Source organism: Ictalurus furcatus, chromosome 18, assembly GCF_023375685.1.
Source record: "Ictalurus furcatus strain D&B chromosome 18, Billie_1.0, whole genome shotgun sequence".
Classification (NCBI taxonomy): domain Eukaryota; kingdom Metazoa; phylum Chordata; class Actinopteri; order Siluriformes; family Ictaluridae; genus Ictalurus; species Ictalurus furcatus.
This window is the reverse complement of record NC_071272.1, coordinates 10,246,504-10,261,038: the sequence shown is the minus strand read 5'-3', so window position 1 is coordinate 10,261,038 and position 14,535 is coordinate 10,246,504. Positions and strand designations below refer to the sequence as shown.

Below are 14,535 nucleotides of genomic sequence, written 5' to 3'. Positions count from 1 at the left end.
ATGCATTTTTCTGGATTTTCTTGTTGTTATTCTGTCTCTCACTGTTCAAATAAATCTACCATTAAAATTATAGACTGATCATTTCTTTGTCAGTGGGCAAACGTACAAAATCAGCAGGGGATCAAATACTTTTTTCCCTCACTGTACGTGTGTGTGTGTGTGTGTGTGTGTGTGTGTGTGTGTGTATGTGTGTGTATGTATTTAATTCATTTTTTAATTTTTTAACATCTTTTTTTTTTTTTTTAGATATGTACCAGTTCTTTCTCCTATATTTTTAAATTGTATGTATTTATTTTTTGTATGAATGTATGTGTGGATTGTTTAAATGTATCATTTCTTTTAAGAGCTACACAACAAACATCCAATGTGCAATGACAATAAAGATCGGCATATATCCATTTTTCCCTTACACTGACTGACGGACTGTGAGAGCTAGTGTCTAAACCTTGTCTGATTGGTCTTGCCTCTGTTCAAATTAGGATACAAATTACTACACTGCCGTCTTCTATTACTGACGTTCAGTTACGTAGTGACAAATCGTGCCAAGTGGAGAATTATTCGGAGCTAAAAAAAATCTTCGGTGCTACAGCCCTGATAGACCAGACCAGGTTACAACCCTGTTTTTTGTTCACCTGATCACCGTATCCTCCATGCTCATTTGAGCTAGACATAACGCTACCAAAATTAAATTTTACTGCTCCTAGCCTCCTACACACAGAGGTTTGTGCAGTGTGGGTGGTTTGCTGCTGTCTAATAGCACAGCATCTTAGGACTTTGAGCAAAAAACAGTCACCTATCAGTTTTGTCACCTAACAGGGATGGCCAAGCTTCAATCAGGGGTGGCACTGGCCACCCATTGCCATCACATAGCTACACCTTTGCAGTGCAATATAAAAAGATATGACTGGATTTCTTCTTGTTTGTCCAGTAAACTTTATCATTCCTGGACATGTCGTCTGGCATCACAATTTCTTAGCAGAAACTCTGACACACACACACACAAACATACACACACACGCACACACACGCAAACATACACACACACACACACACACAAACTAACTAGTGTTTAAAACTCACTGGACTGTTGTAAAGATGCCATGTACGTAATGAGTTCAGCTCATGACTTTTTCATGTTAATTTATCACGTTCACAGTGAGAAATGTGTCAGGGTGTGCTATTAAAACAGACAAAATAAAGTATTAGCGGTGGAGCAAGAAGAGCAGTGTAGCACATCTTTACTGAGCAAATCCTTTTAGGTAAGTACAGTGACCTCACACAATCTGCCACTGAGAGTGTATGTATGCGTCTGTGTGGTGGGTAATGGTCACCAGAGTAATTGTTGTTTGTTAGGCAAACACCTTAAGCAGGGTATCTGCAGGTATCATCACTTTAAATTTAATACTTTTTAATACCATATTCAAGACATTTCCAAAAAAAAGTTTAAGACCTGCACATCACTTCAATCATGCTGCACAATACTTGTAATGGATTGTTTTCACACATATACATCCATTTCAGGGTTTAAATAAACTATAGCAGGGTAAACTTCTGTAGAGGTATATGGGAGACCAGAGCAAATATCCTTTTCGTATAACCATTTGCTCCAACAGTGAAAGAAAAAAAGCCCTCAGTCGCCTCAGCCCTTTGTATCACTGTCCAAGAGAGGGAAAAAAACTATAGAGATGGATGAATTTACCATCACTCCCACAGCAGCTGTATTTGAAACCCCCTCGCAGCAGTGTTTACAAGTTTTTTTTTTGTAATTTAACGCCAGGTAATGTAACAAGTAGTGTTATAAATGTACATAAATATATATGTTTAAAAAAACTTTGCTATTTTGTAATATTACTTTTGCACTGAATAATATTTAATAATAATAATAATAATAATAATAATAATAATAATAAATTTTTATTTGGGGTACAAATAGTAATATAACAATAGTAATATATTTCTGACTTAATTCACTTTTATGTGTTAGACCTTGTGGCTTTTGTTTTGGCTGAAAACCGCAGGAAGACCTCCTTTTAGTTGGCAACAGTTTTTTAAAATTCCCTTCTCATTACCAATCAGGTGAAATGCTGTAAACCTCTCTGTTTGAGATTATGCTAACATAAAACCAAAATGAATCTGGCGTGTGTTATGTCTAAATGCAGATTATAAGCGACTCAAACTCACAGCACAGACAGAGATGAAGTTGGTGTGGAGCGGCGTTTACTGTGAACCGAGCCGCTCTAAAACACTGATGAGCCACACACACTCTGAGTGCAACACAGTCACATGGCTTTACCATTTCAAAAAGCAACTAGAGAAAATAACATTTAAATCTGCTTTACCGTGTCGGTTCGGTTGCATTTTGAAGACCTTTGAAACGTGAATTTAAGACATTTGAATGCTAATTAAGGCTTTATTTTTACATTAAAGAATTTAAGACATTTTAAGACTTTTTAAGGACCCACTGACATCCTGTTAAGTAGATGACATATGGATAAACTACTGTGCATATGGAGGTCAGAATGTTTTGTGTACATGTGCATGCTTCCACATGCCTTGAAAACTTAATAAGATGAATTAGCAGTCTGTGTGTGTCTTTCATTTTATTTGGCCTTTCATTTCTCCCTATCCCACAGTAAAGTTGCAGTGTAGCACTGTGCTCTGTGTGTGTGTGTGTGTGTGTGTGTGTGTGTGTTTGGGACAGATTCATTTCCTGATGCATTAATAAAATATGGTTTCAGGCCAGGTGTACACTGAATCTAAGAGTACCTGGGGGCATATTTTCTCCATCTCCTCCCAGTTCTGCAACTGTGAGGTAGAGACTGCCATCTGTTACTAACACACACACACACACACACACACACACGGCTGCATACATGCATAGAATAAGCAATTCACTTACTGTGCCTATGCACACTGACATAACAAAATTACATTACTGCCCTTGGTGTGATGCCATAATCTCTCTCCCCTGTCAATCACAATGACACTATCCAAACATGGAGGCAGATAGTGCTTTCCTCTGAGAGTTTTACACCACCCTATGATACAGCATGAGCAGCAGTTCGATAAGATGCCATTGACTGCCTTCATGTGTCTCAGAGGAAGCAAGTGTTAGCCTTTGGCCTTCCTGGTTAGTAACCGTAGTATAGTAGGGGAGACCTGACTAGTAGATGTGAATGGGGCAACACAAAATTAGGGAGAAAATTGGGGAAAATCCAAAAAAAAAAAAAAAGGATTTCAGAACCTCCTACACCAATTCAGCTGTTTCCTATGAACCTTAACTGTAGCTCTTGACCTGGATTCACAGTGAATTCATAACAGGAAAATACTGCTCATTCATACAATCAGCCAATCAAGGGGCAGCAAGGCAATGCTTCATGTAACACACACACACACACACACACACACACACACACACACACACACACACACACACACACACACACCACTCTGTGTGGGCATTGAGATCAACCAGGAACATTGTTTATATTTACAGGTTGTTTAAGAGTGATTTAAATCACAGTGCGCCCTGTGTGTGTGTGTGTGTGTGTGTGTGTGTGTGTGTGTGTGTGTGTGTTGCATGAGGCATTACATTTCTGCCCTAGATTGGCTGACTGTATGAATGAGCAGTATTTTCCTGTTTGATTATTACAAAAAAGTCAAATAATATTTAAATAGTGAAATATGTTCATCACACACACATACACACACACACACACACACACACACACACACACACACACACTTTCTTACCTGTCTCTTTGATGATTTTCTTCATGTGAATGCCAGTCTCTCTGTCTGCAAGCTCGCTATCAGTTGGATTCAGAACTACAGAAATATAAGCATATAGTAAGCATATGTGACAAGTTTATGTGGATTGTCCAAGCTGAAACTACAACCCCTGGCAAAAATGATGGAACCACCACTCTTAGAGGATGCTCACTCTGCTTTTTTACTTTGTAGCAAATAAACGAATCACAGATATGGCACATAATTTTGTTTGATGTCCAAAGTGGAGCTGGGTGTAGTGACATTTGAGACAGAGCAAGGATATGGAGTGATTCCCATGGCAAGGCCGTGATCAATAATCTTGTTTTCTATGGGGCAGGGAGGCAGAGCTATGTCAGATGTAGGGCTGGGAGGGTGGGGGACAGGTCCAGCCAGACAGGTTTTCATTTAATTTCGGTTGATATTTGATAGAGTCCATGATGCCATGTATCCTAACAAAATGTCCAGGTCCTCTTGCAGAAAAACAGCCCCCCAAAACATTAAAGAGCCACCACCATATTTAATCGTGGGCATGAGGTACTTTTACATATGGCAACCTCTCTGTGTGCGCCAAAACCACCTCTGGTGTTTATTGCCAAAAAGCTCTATTTTGGTTTCATCTGACCATAGAACCCAACCTATGCTTCCAGTAGTGTCTGGCAAACTGAAGATGCTTGAGTTTGTTTGATTACTACTTTGATTGTAGTTTTGGAGACTTTCTGACCCCAAGATGCAACCAACTTCTGCAATTCTCCAGCTGTGATCCTTGGAGATTTTTTGGCCACTCAAACCATCCTCTTCACAATGCGTTGAGACAATATAGACACACGTTGTCATCCAGGTTGGTTCATAACATTTCCAGTTGACTGGAACTTCTTAATTATTGCTCTGATGGAAGAAATGGATATTACATATATATGCTTTTGCTATATTCTTATAGCCACTTCCCATTTTGTGAAGCTCAACAACCTTTTGCTGCACAACTATATCACAGCTATATTCCATGATCTTACCCATTGTTATGAATGACTAAGGGAATTTGGCCTATGTGTTTCCTCATATACCCCTGTGGAACAGGAAGTTGAACAATTTCCTGTTCCTAGTCACCCAGGTGTACTAAAGATATAAGATATCAATGGGAATATACTTTACACCACCCTATGATACAGCATGAGCAGCAGTTCGATAAGATGCCGTTGACTGGCTTCATGTGTCTCAGAGGAAGCAAGTGTTAGCCTTCAGCCTTCCTGGTTAGTAACCGTAGTATAGTAGGGGAGACCTGACTAGTAGATGTGAATGGGGCAACACAAAATTAGGGAGAAAATTGGGGAAAATCCAAAAATAAAAGGATTTCAGAACCTCCTACACCCATTCAGCTGTTTGCTATGAACCTTAACTGTAGCTCTTGACCTGGATTCACACTGAATTCATAACAGGAAAATACTGCTCATTCATACAATCAGCCAATCAAGGGGCAGCAAGGCAATGCTTCATGTAACACACACACACACACACACACACACACACACACACACACACACACACACACAAACACAGACCACACCACTTTGTATGGGCACTGAGATCAACCAGGAACATTGTTTATATTTACAGGTTGTTTAAGAGGGATTTAATTCACAGTGGGCCTAGTTCCTAGTCACCCAGGTGTACTAAAAATGTAAGATATCAATGGGAATATACTTCAAATATATTTTTCACATATGAATTCATATGCCAATAATTGTTGCACACCTACATTTAACAAAGATATTTTTTGATAAATCCGTGTTGTGTTTGCAATTGTTTGATATCCATGAGAGCAGAGTATTTTTGTGATTTTTTTTAGCAAAAGTTTAAAAGGTTAAACAATTTTTGAAAAATTAAAATTTTTCACAGCCTTCTTTGCTCATATTTACCAAGGGTGCCAATATTAGTGTAGGACACTGTAAATATATCACATCATATGCGTGTGTGTGTGTGTACCTAGGTCCTCAGGGCTCTGTTGGTGTGGCTGTGGAGAGCTGGACACACTGCTGCTGGCATGGGAAGAGGGCTGTGAGCTTGGACGAGGGGTTTCCTCCAAGGAAGGAGCTGGAGATGGACTGTCCTGCACACACTCCTGACACACACACACACACAGACATGGCCCACTGACTTTTTAAATCACTTTATATTTTAAATAACTTTGCTCCAGTAATTGTAAACAATGGTCCCATTTGCCGACACAGAGTGAAGTGTGTATGTGTGTGTGTGTGTGTGCGCATGTGTATGCATGTGATTGACCACTACCTTGATGACGGATGCTCCAGCTCTGGACAAGGGGCTGTGCATCTGTGCAGCAGCAGCCATATTGGCAATGGTGTTGAGGTGGTTCATTTGGTTCATTGCCATGGCAACAGAGGCAGGGGGCAGACTGACAGGCAACAGGGGGTGGGGCATCATCATAAAAGGCAGATCCAGACCTGAGAGTAAGAATGGGCAAGAGACCCAAAGAGAGAGAGAGAGTGAGAGAGAGAGAGAGAGAGAGAGAGAGAGAGAGAGAGAGAGAGAGAGTGTAACAAATTCAAACACTTGCATGAGATCTATTTAAAAAAAAATTCAGTCCACAGGCCCCCAGTTCTTCCTTCTGCCTGACTGACACACTGCCCATTCTGTTAGGAGAAATGAAGGAGAGCTGCATTTTAGTAGGACAATACGTATCTGCCTGCCACAACCTGCGGGACAGTGAGTTACCAACCCAAACACACACACACGCAGCCCTGTTTGTCTTCAGGGGGTTTTTTTGGTTGGTTTTTTTTTTTCTTCATTTTACTTCTTTAAGATTGTCAATATTATTTGTATTAATGCTTAATTTCTATTCTCTCATCTCATGTTATAACTATAAATATCAACTATAAATCAACTATAATATAATATCAACTATAAATATCACTTCTTCTCTTTCCTGTAATGCTTTGGCAATACTGTATAATTATATGGTCATGCCAGTAAAGCTTGTTGACTTGAACTGAATTTGGGAGTGGGGGTTGGGGAGGGGGGGTTTCAGGGTTGCTGGAGGAGAGTAGTTCACAGCATAAAACATTAAGCATCCTTCCAAGATTAAAGAGAATTTATAATAATGAATTTGCTGTACAACTGTCACCTAAGGAATAGTTTTAAAGTCACTATCAAACCTTCATAAGTAACTTCTTGGGAACTTATCCATGGATCAGTCCATGGAGAGTCAGGGTTTGAACAACTGAACACACAAATGAGTGCAACTCATGAATGAATGAATGTATGGATGAGAAACTCACGGTTGGCCAGGAGGTGGCTCTGCTGTAGTGAGGTGAGGTGTGAACCAGAGAGGCTGACATGGGCCAAACCATGCTGTGCTCCGGATGAGGGGGGCGACTGCAGCTTTTCCTTATCCCAGGATGACTCACTGCCCCCTGGAGAGATCATGGAGATGGAGAAGAACGAGAGGGAGAAAAAAAAGGAAGAAAACTGAGAAAGAGGACTGTGGAGTCTGGAAATAACAAAACAGGGTTACAAAATTGCTACATGGTCACTAGCAATGTCATCATTACTTTCTGGTTTCAATTGTGTTTTTAAAGGTGAACCAACCAGGTGGCAAACTACTGCTTATGATTATGAATTATTAAAATTATCTTCCAGTCAAACTGTGTGGAAAACAAATTCAATGTAACCAGTTCTCATGTATGCTCGTTTGACGGAAGAAGCCCACATATAAAATACATGTCCAAAAAGCCAGCACATGGTTATAGCAGGTTCATGGCAGCCTGGTTATTTTACTGGTAATAATTAAGGTCAGAAATCTGGTAACGCTACATCACTGAGAAGCAGTGCTACTCAGGCCAGAGCTTATGAAACCTATAATGGGAGCCTCCAGCCTCCAGCCTACACCATTAATATCCATAAATAAATCAATGGGATGCAGCTGAGAAACCAGTTGTTAAGCACTATAAAAAGACTTAAGCTGAATTAGCTGAGGGTGAAGAGGAGTGGAGAGAGGAGGTGAAGCCGAGAAGAGGAAATCATTGTCTAATTCTGCTTAATAAGCAACAGCGGTCCTGTGAGTAATCCAGCAGATGGTGTTTTTTCAACAGATTGCAGTGAGTGATTCTTTTAATAATAATGTGAATTAAATTCTTCCTCTATAGAACACAGGGAGCTGTTCCTCTGGGAGTGCTTGGAAATATTGTGAAAAAATAAGCAGACTGAAGGTAATGGCTGAGATCACACCTGAGGCCATGTGTGTGTAGGTGTGGTCTGTGTTTTATGACTCATGTAACACAGAAGGTGTGCTTGCATGAAGGAAGTTGAAGAAATTGTACATATATTAACATATGACAATTAACAAACTCTGTTATAATGCAGACAAAAGCATAATCTGCTAGTATAATATTTAGAAATTGCTAGTTTAATTTGGCATAAGCCAATTATGTCAGAGGTTGCTGGAAGGTTTTGCAGAGTAAGAATATCATTGTACTGTGTAACAGACTGTTTCCTTAACATATGACAATAAACTCTTCATCCATCCATCTTCTCTACCGCTTATCCTTTTCAGGGTCGCAGGGAACCTGGATCCTGGACAGGGTGCCAGTCCATCGCATATTCACATACACATTCACACACCCATTCATACACTACAGACACTTTGGAAATGCCAATCAGCCTACCATGCATGTCTTTGGACTGGGGGAGGAAACCGGAGTACCCAGAGGAAGCCCCCGCAGCACGGGGAGAATATGCAAACTCCGCACACACAGGGCTACGGTGGGAATTAAACCCCGACCCTGGAGGTGTGAGGCGAACGTGATAACCAGTAAGCCACCGTGCACCCACAATAAACTCTTGAATATTATTATTATTATTAATAATATTATTATTAATCATATTTATTTATTTATTTATTTATTTTTATTAATTTATTAAAAAAAAAATTCAGTTTTTGACCAATTCCTATTCTTGTGGTCAAAAACAAATCCACGTTTTGAGTGAAAATAAATCCAATGTGGGTGTAGTGGCATAACAAAGAGTGTGAGATTAAAAATCTGCAAATGCAGTGAGATTTCAAACCCATTATTGCTTTTAGCTGAGACACAGCATATGTATTTTCAAGTCCTGTTCCATTTCTTATAACCTGGTTTTGTCTTTGTACACTATTTATATCACTGCACATTAACATGAATAGGATTAATCCTCCTAATAACTAAACACACTACTGAAACTAATTCTTTCTTACTATGATAAAAATAAAATAGACATTTTATTGATTCTATTAATTATATGATCTACAGTGTGAAATGACGGATCACATAGTGCTATAAATTATTTGCTACAGATAAAATAACAGCCTCTCTAATTGCTATGAGAAATATGAGGAAAATATTTCCCTTTTTGTTTCCTTCAATTGTGTGTGCTTTTTGATTTGGTGTTACTAACCAGTCTTAAACACTCAAACCTATATAAGACAATATATGATAGTATATAAGATCCTGTATTATGTATGTATAAGATCCAGAAGTAAATAGAACTCATTCATTCTCAAAAATTACCTAGACTGTTAGTAAATGTTTTCCACTGTACATTTTAAAACAACTCAAGTCTTAAAGATACATTAATCTGTACAAAGGTTTAAAAAGCAGAGAGACTTTGGGCTCAGCGCTGCTGCAGCTGAGGGAAAATAGAAGGGTCTTTTTTAGATAATTCCAGGCAATTCAAAGAGTGAGTCTCAGTGTGTGTGTGTGTGTGTGTGTGTGTGTGTGTGTGTGTGTGCATATTTGTAACTGCAAAAGTGTTTGCACTGCAACTTCCACTTGACCTTTCCATGCTCTTGTCAAGCATAATTGTAATTAACATAAATGCAACGTAATGATAAACGCTGAACTTGTATAATCTAGGACATAGCAGTGGTGGGAGACAGCATTGCTGTTGGTTTGTGTGTGTGTGTGTGTATACCTTCATTCAATTTTAAATAATAGAGCCTTTCATAATATCCTGAGCTGCCAAAAGACAACCGTGTTGAATGTGTATGTATCCGTGTGTATATGTGGGCATATGTGAGCCACGGTAGATCAGAATGAGTGAGGAGTTCAACAACCCACAGATCTAGTGCTGATGACCCATTTGGGCTGGCTCCAAGAGTGTGAATCTGCACTCTAATAATGTGTCCATCACCAAACTCCTCCTTAGCCACACACTGACAGAGATGGTTAGTATGGAAGCCCATTTGTACCACAGAGGAAAAAAAGGTTGCGACTTTATATTTCAGAATTGCAGCATTATGTCTCACAACTGGAACTTTATATCTCGCAATTCTGACTTTTTTTCTCACAATTTTGAGTTAAAATCTCACTTTCACATCCACTTGATGCAGTACCTCAAATGTGACTAACTTCAAGTAACGAGCATGCACTAGCGTCTGGTTTTCCTTGTGTTGACTAAACGATGAGTGTTTACCTTACTGTATATAACCTATTTATAGAATTCTAAAATAATTGATGCTTTGTCGGTGCAGTCTTTATAAGTCGCTAAATGCCAAGTGGATGTTTAAATTGTGAGAAAAAGTCTGAGTTGTGAGATGGAAACTCATAACTGTGAGAAATAAAGTCAATATGGAGCAATATGAACTCACATACTTCACACATACACATACATACAACTCCGTACCCTTCAGACATACAGGTTCAAGATGCTGACGCTCAAACTTATTGTGCCACAGTTTCAGTCCAAGGACTGGTTTGTAACGATAGATCTGAAAGATGCATATTTCTACATAGGAATATCGCCCAGTATCAGGAAGTTCCTGAGGTTTGCGTTTGTAGAGAACACATACCAATATCAGGTTCTTCCCTTTGGGCTAGCTTTATCCCCTCGCACCTCCACAAAGTGCATGGATGCTGCTGTGGTTCCCTTGTGACTCCAGGGCATCTGTGTACTAAACTACCTGGACGACTGGTTAAATCCAGGGAACTGGCGATTCAACATCGAGATGTTGTTCTCGCCCACATGAGGAGCTTGGGGCTCAAGAAAAGTATGCTTTTCCTTCAGAGGACAACTTTTCTAAAGGTTATATGGGATTCTACTACGATGAGGGCTTTTCTATCCCCAACAGGTGTAGGGTCAATCCTATCAACATTGAGCAAGATAAAGCTGGGTCTGGGCATCCCCTCCAGTCTCTACGAGAGACTGTTGGGCCTTATAAGACTGTTTGAGTGGTTGCTGAAAAGTTGGGGTAACCTCTGAGAGTAATCAGTGTCACACGGCGATGCCTATGTGCTCTGTGTATTTGGAGGTGTCCCCAGTTTCTGGCCTCGGGTCGCACTCTAGGGGCATCTCCTATCACAAGACTGTAATGACAGACGCCTCCCTTATGGGCTAGGGTGCAGTCTTAGATGGCTGTCCAGCTCAGGGTCTTTGGAGCGTCCCTCATCTGGAGTGCCATATAAATCGGCTAGAGATGCGGGCCGTATTTCTAGCACTGAAGTTCTTTCTTCCTCAATTAAAAGGTCACCATGTGTTACTTGTGACAGACAAGACAGTGGTGGTCTCATATGTCAACCACATGGGAGAGTTACATTCCCGCCCCCTTTTCAGGCAGGCACAACTAATTCTTTCTAATGGGGCAGTGGTGGCTTAGCGGTTAAGGCTCTGGGCTACTGAACAGAAGGTTCAAGCCCCAGCACTGCCAAGCTGCCACCGTTGGCCCTTGAGCAAGGTCCTTAACCCTCTCTGCTCCGGGGTGCCGTATCATGGCTGACCCTGCACTCTGACCCCAGCTTCCTGACAGGCTGGAGTATCATGGCTGACCCTGCACTCTGACCCCAGCTTCCTGACAGGCTGGAGTATGCGAAGAAAACAATTTCACTGTGCTCTACTGTATATGTGACCTATAAAGACTCGTTATTATTATTCTCTGGGCAGAGGGAAGATTCTTGTCAGTGAGTGCAATGTATATTCCGTTCAGCTGAAATGTGAGGGCAGACATCCTCTCGAAGCAGGGGCTGAGGCCCGGGGGTTGGAGGCTCCATCCACAAATGGTGGAGTCCATATGGGGGAGGTCTGGCCAAGCGGAAGTGGGTGTGTTTGCCTCCAAGGAGACAACACACTGCCCGCTGTTGTTCGACCTCACTATGTGGCACCCGTGTCCGAGGTCACATCTGTACTTTTTCCCTATGATCACTCTGCTCCCACAAGTTATAGCGAGAGTTCACCAAGACCGTCTACATCTGCTGCTAGTAGCATCTTGTTGGCCTGCTTGAATATGATATAATCGAGATAACATCCCTGCTGGATGGCACTCCTTGGGAGATTCCCATCCGCAGGAAAATACTGTCTCAAACCGGAGGGCTGATTTATCACCCTCGGCCGAAACTATGGAAACTGTGGCTCTGGCTCCTGAGGGACAGCAGCTCATAGATTCTGGTCACACAACTGAGGTTGTAGAGACCATGTTGAATGTTAGAGCACCATCCAAGAGGAAATTGTATGCGCTCGAGTGGCAACTTTTTGTCTCATGGTGTAAGGAACGTCAGCTAGACCCAGTGAACTGCATCAATAGCTACAGACCTGGAGTTCTTATGAAGACATTTCTCAACAGAGTTGGCTCCATTTACAACCAGGGTCTATGTGGCCACCATTTCGGTCAGCCACGACCCTATTGATGGAGCCTCTGTGGGGCAACATCCTCTAACTTCAAGGTTATATGTGGTGTCAGGCAGCTGAGGTCCATGTGCAGACCACGCATACCTTCCTGGGACCTTACTGTGGTCCTGGAAGGTCTGTCATGTACCCCATTTAAGCCCTATGAGTCAGCCTCTGAGAAGCTTCTTACTCTTCGCTCTTCTGCTGGCATCTCTCAAGAGAGTAGGAGATCTACAAGCTCTCTCTGTTGCCCCTTCCTGCCTTGACTTTACCCCTGAATTAGCCAAGGCCTTCCTGTATCCTAGGCCAGATTATAGTCCTGAAGTGCCTACATCTGCTGCCCAGCCTGTGGTGTTGCAGGCTTTCTGCCCTCCTCCGTTCCTCACACCAGAACAAGAGAGAATGCACCTGCTTTGTCCACTAAGGGCTCTCTGTACTTACATCCACCGCTCCAGCCAGTGGGTAAGTCAGAGCAGCTGCTGGTCTGCTTTGGCGGCGACAGTAGAGGTGATGCTGTGTCGAAGCAGCGCATCGCTAATTGGATAGTGGAAGCAATCTCTATCGCTTATGAGGTGTGTGGTCTCGCTACGCCTCTGGGCATAAGGACTCATTCCACTGGGGGGGGGGGGTCGCCTCCTCAAAGGCTTTGTCCAAAGGGGTATCCTTACAGGATGTGTGTGCTGCTGCAGGGTGGTCTACGCCACACACATTCATTCATTATTACTGCCAGGATATTCATTCCACCCCGGGCTCGAGTGTCTTGCAGTGACCATTCGGGCTTGGGTATTTTTGAACAGGCCCTACCCTCGGTATGATGGAGTGGGTATTCTCATTCCCATAGCATTATGCTAAATGCAATGTGGAGTTTGAAAGGGAACATCTGGGTTACTCATGTAACCCTGTTCACTGAGTAGGGAACGAGATGTTGTGTAGCTTTGTCATACCAGGGCAGGCCTGTGAATTGTGTCTTCGCTTCAGATAATAGAGGCTGATGGCATGGTTCACAGGTGCCATATATATATATATATATATATATATATATATATATATATATATATATATCACGCAACACGCTTAATTGTCACGTCACCTGATCACGGCAGGCCTATAAATAGACATGATTTTACACAAGCTTCAGATGTTGGTCGCGCACAAGAGCGCTCCCATAGTGTTATGCTAAACGCAACCTCTCGTTCTCTTCTCAAGGAACAGGGTTACATGCATAACCCAGACTGTTTTTGTGGTGTGAGGGAGATTTATATTCACTGGGGAGAAAGCGCACATCCAGCCTGCCACAAGCCACTTCCCCTTCCCCAGGCCAGTCTAGTTTAAGTTTTTCAACTGCCCTAGTACTCACTTCAAGCAGCTCTTTATATGCTTGAGAGCTGCTCTCAGTATTTGGTGTCATGGCACCCCCTTCTGGCTCCTCGGAGTCAGAGAGGGTGTTTTGGCTTTCCATAACAAAAGAAGTCGCCGCAACGTGAGCTCCAAAATCCAGTGGAGAGCCGGACCCGGAAGACACAGCAAGAAATAGAGCATCACTTGTCTCCGGCTCCTCTTACAGATCCATACAAGATCCCCAGGAGCTGGCTGCCTTGGCAGTGACCAGCCCTGATTCGTGAGGCTCTGCAACCCATCTCCCTTCGGCCAAGAAGAGAGTGAGCCACTGATTGTAAGACATTCACAATGTGCACAGTGAGACCTCTCAAGGGCTGCCCTGGTGTGCTCCATCCCTAGACACTTCACACAGAAAGTGTGCATCCCCCCTGTGATGAAATGAGAGCAAGGCATGACACACATCCTTAATTCTCTCTCACACATACTTTTCTCTTTTTTTTGCTTTTGAAAGGGACAGAAAAGTAAAGAGATTTTTTTTCTTTTTTTGAAAAGACAAGAGGAAAAAAATTATCTTTTGTGAATGTTCACACAAACAACCGACATGCATTCTCGCTGAAGATAATAAGGCTGACGGTGTGGTTCATAGGTGACATTTTATATCACTCAACACGCTTAATTGCCACGTCACCTAATCACGGCAGGCCTATATATAGGCATGATGTTACAGAAGCTTCAGGTCATGCACAAGGGCGCTTCCCACAGCGTGAAGCTAATGCAGCG

At 41.9% G+C, this 14,535-nt stretch overlaps 1 protein-coding gene across 1 annotated transcript in view; it reads right to left on the bottom strand.

The window, feature by feature from the left end:
• The window catches only part of dacha (dachshund a), a 127,304-nt gene that overhangs the window by 50,830 nt on the left and 61,939 nt on the right, over positions 1-14,535 (bottom strand). The window contains exons 3-6 of the mRNA XM_053649373.1: positions 7,065-7,199; positions 6,058-6,230; positions 5,752-5,887; positions 3,754-3,828 (exon numbers count right to left, since the gene is read on the bottom strand). Coding sequence (XP_053505348.1) covers positions 3,754-3,828; positions 5,752-5,887; positions 6,058-6,230; positions 7,065-7,199 — 519 coding nt within the window. The remainder of the gene's footprint in view (positions 1-3,753; positions 3,829-5,751; positions 5,888-6,057; positions 6,231-7,064; positions 7,200-14,535) is intronic.